Source organism: Garra rufa, chromosome 14, assembly GCF_049309525.1.
Source record: "Garra rufa chromosome 14, GarRuf1.0, whole genome shotgun sequence".
Taxonomy (NCBI): Eukaryota; Metazoa; Chordata; class Actinopteri; order Cypriniformes; family Cyprinidae; genus Garra; species Garra rufa.
Window position 1 is genome coordinate 37,608,733 of NC_133374.1, and position 8,440 is coordinate 37,617,172.

General features: G+C 38.7%; 1 protein-coding gene across 1 annotated transcript; it reads right to left on the reverse strand.

Annotated features, from left to right (window-relative positions):
• Nucleotides 1-1,686: 1,686 nt before the first annotated feature.
• On the reverse strand, nt 1,687-5,905 carry LOC141285008 (transmembrane 4 L6 family member 1). Its single transcript, XM_073818045.1, has 6 exons — nt 5,751-5,905; nt 5,326-5,519; nt 5,180-5,248; nt 3,448-3,593; nt 3,076-3,262; nt 1,687-2,960 (listed from the first exon to the last, which is right to left on the reverse strand). Exons 2-6 carry the CDS (start codon nt 5,494-5,496, stop codon nt 2,943-2,945), a joined length of 591 nt encoding a protein of 196 aa, XP_073674146.1. The 5' UTR covers nt 5,497-5,519; nt 5,751-5,905; the 3' UTR covers nt 1,687-2,942.
• Nucleotides 5,906-8,440: the final 2,535 nt, after the last annotated feature.

Here is an 8,440-nt window from a genome sequence, read left to right on the forward strand (position 1 = left end):
ATCCCCATCAGGCCCAATGGGTACTATTCTTCACCTGGTTCAAATCTGAGAGGCTCACATACGTACCAACCCTTTCTGAGAGTGCCCTTCATGGACTAAGGCCCCGTTTACACGAAGGGAAGACGAAGATATTTCCCTGCGGTTTGGCCTCTCATTTACACGAAAACCCCGTTTTTTATCACAGAAAACAATTATTTCTAAAAACTCCGGCCAAAGTGGATAAATTTGAAAACGATTGCGCATATTTATAGTCATGTGACGCATATTGTACCAATAGATATCCATGTTTACAGCAGTAATTGTGTCTGTGCTATTCACTGTCACACTGCTGCTAAAGAGATTTACCTTAAACACTCTTCAAATTACAGTCCTAAAATGATGACAGAAAATTTACTCACAAACTGCTTTTCAGATAAAATATGAATGAGCGTGATATAGACGCATCAGTGGATGATGAGATATTTCCGTAAATTATCCCGCCAGAAGAATTGCGTGAAAACTTATTACGTCTGTATAATTTTGGAGGCTTTACGCATGCGCAGTAAGGCGAATTTGATGTTTTCCTACGTTTCCTACCAACTTTTGGAAAACGCTTGGAAACGCTAGTGTGGACGGAGAGCGTTTTAATGTAAACGTAGCCTTAGTTCACACGTCTCCGGCATATGGGCATCCAGGCGGCTAACAAACCATCACCCTCAACACAAATCATGCTCTGGAGGGCCAGTGCGTTGCACAGTTTAGCTCCAACACTAATCAAACTCACCTATGATTTTCTAATGATCCTGAAGACAGTGATCAGCATGCTCAGGTGTGTTTGATTAGGGTTCCCTGCTAAAAAAAAACAAACAAACAAAAAAAACAGCTAAGCTGGTCGGCTGGTCTTTGCTGCTTTAAGCTGGAAGTAGCTGGTTTTAGCTGGTGGTCTCCCAGCCTGGCTGGGAAAGTGGCCAAAACCCCTCTAAAACCAGCCTGCTGACCAGCTATGACCAGCTAAAACCAGCCAACCAGCCTAGGCTGGTTTTAGCTGAGGGTTTTTTTCAGCAGGGAACCTTAGTCAAACACACCTGAGCATGCTAATCACTGTGTTCAGGATCATCAGAAAATCCTTCTTCAGCAGTGTTTTTCTTCAGCAGTGTTTTTTTTTTTTCAGCAGTGTTACAGCTAAAATCTCATGGGCCAGATTTGAGGATCTCTGGTTCAGGGTGTGATTTGGTACACATCCACCTGCAGAGGCCAGACTGGTGCAACTCCTGTATACCATCCTGGGTAGAAATGTCTGGCTCTCCACCAGAGACTCCACCAGGGCTCGCCCTGTCGCAAGATGAGTCCCTGCTACATCAGGCCTTTCACTGTCCAGAGACAAATCAGCAATGTCACTTTCTGCTTCAATTTACCAGCATCTTACAAAATTTCATCCAACTTCCATTTTTTATTACTCAAACCTCACAGTGTTTCCCTTGTTTCACAAATGGGTCTCACAAATGAATTTATCTTAAAAATAATTTCTGTGTAACTAATAAAGTTACACAAGCAATGCACCTGACTAGATTTACACAATTAAGTTCAACAAACTGTTGCACGTTAGGTCAACTAACAAGGGTTAGAAAGGGGATTTGTTAGGTTTTCCACTAGTGGATGTTTAACTCAACTTTACCTACTTTAACAAAATGGATAAATGTAAGCAGCTTTACAAAACTTGTGAAATATGTTTATTATATTTGATAGCTGAATATTACAGGGTTATATTTTAACATCATGTGTCTGAAATATAGCAACCTGATCTCACAAGAAAACATTTTATGTTGGTGATTATGCATGAATTCAATATACAACTTTTCAATAAAGGTAAGCATTAAAGGGGTCATCGGATGCCCATTTTCCACAAGTTGATATGATTCTTTAGGGTCTTAATGAGAAGTCTATAACATACTTTGGTTAAAATTTCTCAATAGTAGTGTAAAAAAAACACTCTTTTTACCTTGTCAAAATCAGCCCTTGTTAGAGCAAGCTATTCTGTTGCATGTTCCTTTAAATGCTAATGAGCTCTGCTCGCCCCGCCCCTCTCTACCGTGGGATGATGAGCCGTAATGTTTACTTTAGCTGTGAAACTTGTTAACCAGCACATTATTAAGAAAGGCCATTTGCAAAGATGCATAAAAACCCCTTATACTCACTTCTGCTGTTCTGCTGAACATAGACACATCGGCGCTTTCCTTTCAAAAACGAAAGTAACGTTAATCGTCTGCGTCTTCAGCGGCTCAGATGTCGGAAGTAAATGACGACTGCTATGTTCATTATTACATCCAACAACAGAACACCTCAATCGCTCAATCTGAGACATTCTTGTCTTCCTCTGCACCTGAGTCACACAATGGCGATCAGAGTCGGACTGTTTCAGCTCGGTGAGGGCGGGGCTAAGGTAAAGCGCTCATGTCAATCAACTATCGTGGGAGGGGCCTCTGTCTGTGTGTCGTCACACCCACAAGAAGCTGAGAATGACCTGATTTTAAAAAGGTATATTACTTTTAAAGATTAAAATAATACCACTGGGTGGATTTTTATCATTGTAGGGTGGTTGTGTACACAAACTGCCAACACACATTAATGTTCAAACAAGATGTAAAGAGTTTTGCATCCAATGAACCCTTTAAGATCAACACCTAAACATTCAGTGGGATTGTATAAAAACATGTGTATTAGCCATCAATTCAACAAAATGTTAAAATACCTATGAATTACCATGAGACGCTTTGACCTTCTATAGATTCATTACCTGTCGAAGGCTTCATTTATAGAAGACGAAGGCATGATTCACAAAAACTAGACATGATAGTAATCATGCATATAGTAAAACAGTGTGTTTCTGTAGATCTGTGTGGGTATCATTGTGTTGTTAAGTATTTCTGCACAGGTCCCACATACTGGAGTGTGTTCTTGGGTTTTCATTCCATCTGCATCGGCTGAAGCAAAAGCAATGACTTTAGTGAATTGGGTTTTACACATTTTTGAAAGCAATAGTTTGGTGTTCTTGCTACTTAGAATTAACTTTATAGTAAACATGGGGAACAAACATACCCGATTTTTGTTGATGCAGGTCCCACAGAGACATCCGATCAGTCCGTTGATTACCTGTGCCAGTAAAAGCAGAGCCTCCAGAGTCCCGATGCTCAAGAGAATGGAAAACAGCACCACGTTCCACATCACCACATTCTGCGGCTGCACGCACACGACCCATGACGTCTGGTTAAACAGGTAACTCTCTCTGAACGGAGGAAAGCCAAGATGTGAAAGTGTATGTTGCGTGTACAAAGTATATAAACAAACCGCACAGTTCCACTAGTTTTGTGCATTCATGAGAATGAGATTTTGTTTGCCCTGATCATCACAGATGCACATTATACATACTATATAGTGTACAAACAAATAAGTAAATGAGTGTGTTGTTACTCTGTAGTGCTGTTTATAAAGGGGTAGATGAAGATCCCGTCTCCTGTGTCACACAGAGGACCTTCCTGCAGGCCGACCACAGAGATGATCATACAATACAGAGCTCCAGCTACACCAAACACAGACATCAGCATGGACAGCATCATCTGCAGCACACACACACACACACACACACACACACACACACACACACACACACACACACACACACACACACACACACACACACACACACACACACACACACACTTCAGTCAACCAGCTGCTTCTTTGCCAGGGTCAAATGCAGCCTACTTGAAAATGTGTGTGTGATTTTGTTGTTGCTGATACAGATGAAATTACTGTTGACAAATTTTAGTTGATTCTGTTTTTAAAATTAAATCTAAAGTATTTTTTTACATTCTGTAAAAGTTCACCAAAATAGTCCCTTACAAAAAAGAAGTGTGCTATTAGTATACATCTTTTAAACTAAAAATAGAAAAGTATACTATCAGTCTAATTTTTATGTACCCAGAAGTGTGCTTTATATACTTCTCAGAAATATACTTAAAATTACATTTAAGTATACTTGACTTATACTTGGAAAAAGTCCAAATATACTTGAGCTCTACTTGTGCATTTCCAAACTTGAGAATTTCCAAAACACAAGTGAAGAAGAAACCGAAACAACAGATGCTTCCACATGTAATCTAACACAATCGTCAGACATAAAACAGCATCAAAACCATAGATATGAAAAACTGTGTAACGTTATGGATTAAAATGTCCACCCATGAAGAGGAAATAATGACTGTCAAGCTTTGGGCTGTTGATCAACTCCATCTACATTTTGATTATCATCACTAGTCTGTTTTTTTTAGCTTTTTGTTCAAAATGTTGTTTATTTATGAAACTTACCAACATTCATGCATCAAAAAAGAATGCATGAAGCTAGAATAAAATGGTATTGTTTACAAGCAGATAGTTGTATACTTAAAGTATGATGTAAAGTTCATTTAAAGAAAATGTACGAGTATACTTGTAGTATAAAACTACTAAACTAGTAGTTTACTGAGACTAAACTTCAAAGTGTACTAAAAATACATACAAAAAAGTATTTAATTAGTAAACTATCAGTATACCTATAAGTTCACTTTTAGTATACTTGCAGTACAAACTGAAAACATAGATGTAAACTCTTTGTGTACTCACAGTTTACTACTGTTATACTTAAAAGTATACTTTTATATACTAGAAATTGGGCCAATTTAGTCCCAATAAGTACTGAAAAAGTACACTTAGCAGTATACTATGAGTACACTGATATTTGTATACTTACTACATGAAGTACACTTGAAAATATACTTGAATTTTATTTAAGTATGCTTAATGAAATAAACTTGAAAAATACTTATTTTTGGTATTCTTGGTGATGCATCATCATCATCCTGCACACGACAAATGTATCTCTAAAAATGTTACAATTTAAAAGTAAATGTTCAAGAGCATCTTTTCCCATCTTACCCTACTCTATTCACCTATTTCAGCCATAAACATCAATTATGATTATTTCATTACCATTAACAAAACACATTCATCCAGTGCTGTATAACTGATTTCTTAGATAACTTTAACAACTTTAAGTTATTCCATAATATGACTGACTGCATGTTATTCTAGAAGAAGCAACACATTTTTTAAGTACAGTAATGGTGTGTGCAGTATCTGATGAGAGATGAAGTCAGTTCCTCACCCCACATCTGTTTGCGCAGCAGCTGCCCTCCAGCCCCGCGGCCCTCATCACCGACGCCGGCATAAACGCCTGCAGAATCACACACAAACACAGTCAGCGGACACACACTCCTCGTCTCTCTGTCCTTCACAGACTCTCAGACTCACCAGCAGTCCTCCTCCGATCACCCCGGGGAAGAACCAGATCTTCTCAGTGATCTCCTCGGTCCTCCACACCTCACCGTTGGGAAAAAACAGCAGGATGTTTCCGACCACGGCTAAGAGACCGAGCGGGAAGAGAAGGTCAGCGGTGCATTTAGCACATTTACCCGTACACATGATCGCCTGATTTAGTTCTTCACCTGTGGAAAGAGAAGTGTCATGTTGAAATCATGAACCATAAGAGCTGGGAGAGAGTATTTAGTCAAAGATTATTTGAATGAGGAACAACATTCCATTAACTTTTAGGGTTTTTTCATTCTCTTTAGCTTACGGCAGGATCATATTCAATTTACAAATTGCTGCTACCATAAATACCACAACATTATACCGTATACTTTACCTGTTTGCTTGAGTTCTGCTGTTCCACTTACCTCTACTGGCTGACTTCAATGTGGACAAAAGAAAGATGTTCTTATATGTCCTGTCGAGGCTTGTAATGTCCAGGTAGTTAGTGAGGGTTGGCAATGAGTAGTGAAGTGTATGATGAGAGGTAATGTTAGCAGAAGCATGTCTGACACACAGCTATCTGTCCCTGCGGTCAGTCACCCCGCTTTCAAACTACACTAAACTCACGGCCATCAGAAACGGCCCTCTCCACATGTGTTTGACTCATAAAAAATAATAAAAGACAACAAATTAAATGTATCATTTTTAAAAGTGATTTTGGACAACATTTCTTATTCCTAAATTTATGACACCCAAAAGTCATATAATGTGTAAAGCACTCATTTCCTAAATGAAGTGCAAATGACTCCTGCAATAATAAACATAACTCAGATGTCATTTAGAAAAATAGCTTAATCTAAATGGTGCTTTATAGTTGCAAAAAAGAAAAAAAAATTGTAAACCCTTTAGAATCACATTGATTCCTGCATTGATTTCCCATAAAATGTGCTCTAGGTCACGATTATTGATAAACTACAGCTGGAGTTTTCCATTTTCTTTCCAGACACTGAGTAATGATTCACAGTTACTTATTTGCTTTTCACAGTCACACTTACTTTTCAGTCAGTGAACCTCCATGTTTGTGACATTTTCAAAAGTTAACTGGAGTCAAGCATTCATTTAGGACATACAATAATATATATACCTAAGAAGGCAACATCACAGAATGAGCAAGTAGATTAAGCATCAGAGATAAAATGCCTTCTTCAGACGCTCCAGCATGTTATGCCTGCCTCTCCTGTAGCTAATACACAGGAAGATGAGGAGGGTTCCAGTTAGTAAATGAATGACAAACCTTTTAGTTCCTCTTCTCCTCCACATCACACTGACTTTAAAGTGCTCTCTACACGTGCATATGGCTCTCTTTTAAAAGATAACTTAAAACTGGCTGCACAATCTTACCCCCAGGAGAATACAGTTTTTTCAGCTGAGGGGGATTCTGGTGGGAATTCAATTCATTCAGGGCTAAGTCTGTCCTCCTGGGATAATACTTTAGCTGTGCTCCAGATGACAGTTGCTTGCTTAGGGCTGGATAAGTCGCCAGTGCAATCAGCCCAGTCCAACATCTCTTTTTAGACTTCAGTCTAAAGTCTTTTATTCTTCAGTTGGATCTAACTTTGCTATGTCACCATGCAAGGATTCCAAGTCAAGTCAAGTCACTTTTATTTATATGTGACCCTGGACCACAAAACCAGTCATAAGGTTTAATTTTACAAAACTGAGATGTATGCATCAAATTCAAGCTCAATAAATAAGCTTTCTATTGATGTATGGTTTGTTGGGATAGGACAATATTTGGCCGAGATACATCTATTTGAAAATGAGGAATCTGAGGGTGCAAAAAAATCAAAATACTGAGAAAATCGCCTTTAAAGTTGTCCAAATTAGGTTCTTAACAATGCATATTACTAATCAAAAATTACATTTTGATATATTTACAGTAGGAATTTTACAAAAATCTTCATGGAACATGATCTTTATTTAATTCCCTAATGATTTTTGGCATAAAAAAAAATCTATAATTTTGAACCATGCAATGTATTTTTGGCTATTGCTACAAACCCCAGCGACTTAAGACTGGTTTTGTGGTCCAGGGTCACATATTGCGCTTTTAACAATACAGGTTGTGTCAAAGGCAGCAGCTTCACAGTATTAAACAGGACAAAAGTGTGTCAATAACGCAGTATTGTAAACAATCAATTTTCAGTTAAAGGCAGTTCATCAATGAATTCAGTGATGTCATCATCTAGCTCAGTTCAGTTCACATAGTATACCATATCACTGGAAGTTAAGTGTCCCCAACTAAGCAAGTCAGAGGCGACAGCGACAAGGAACCAAAACTCCATCAGTGACAGAAATGGAGAAAAAACCTGGCTTAAACCAGGCTCAGTCGGGGCACCATTTCTCCTCTGGCCAGACGAAACCAGCAGTTTGTACCAATGTCAGATTGCAGAGAACTCATCAGGTTCCTGTGGTCTTGCGCCGATGGCCGTCTAGGTGACCAAGTCTTCTCTGGAGCTCATCTGGTTGACATTCAGGGCTATCGAAGTCATCTCTAGGTGGTGATCCATGATCTGAGCTGGGTAAGGGCTGGGTCTGGTGGCTACGGAGACCTCGGAATAAGAAAGAGACTTGTATTAGCGTAGATGCTATGTGTTAATGTTTTATGTGTAAGCCAGGTTAAAGAGATGTGTCTTTATTCTAGATTTAAACTGACAGAGTGTGTCTGCCTCCTCAACAGTGTTAGGAAATTATTCCAGAGTTTAGGCGCTAGATAAGAAAATGATCTGCCGTGAGGGACTATAATGCGATAAGAGCTTGCTCAAGTACTGAGAAGATAAACCACTGAGAGCTTTATAAGTAATAGGGGTTATGCCCAACAGGCTTCCGTTTTCTGCTAAACAGGTCTCGTTGCTTCCGGTTCACGCGTTTTGCATATCCCTCTTTAAATATGAACATGATTTACTCAAGATTCATTCAAAGTAGACACTAAAAATTATCATAACCAATGTCCATCACATATGTGGATTGATATATAAAAGTTTTAAATTTTTATTCTTTTCACTAACATTTATATATAAATATGGAATGAAACGTCCACAATAAACAGCTGGCT

Excerpts from the sequence above, each read along its gene's own strand:
- LOC141285008 (XM_073818045.1), bottom strand. The coding sequence starts at position 5,496 with ATGTGTACGGGTAAATGTGCTAAATGCACCGCTGACCTTCTCTTCCCG. Across the intron at positions 5,249-5,325 it reads TGATCGGAGGAGGACTGCTG|GCGTTTATGCCGGCGTCGGT; the intron begins GTGAGTCTGAGA and ends GTGATTCTGCAG. Across the intron at positions 3,594-5,179 it reads GCTGCGCAAACAGATGTGGG|ATGATGCTGTCCATGCTGAT; the intron begins GTGAGGAACTGA and ends TGTGTGCTGCAG.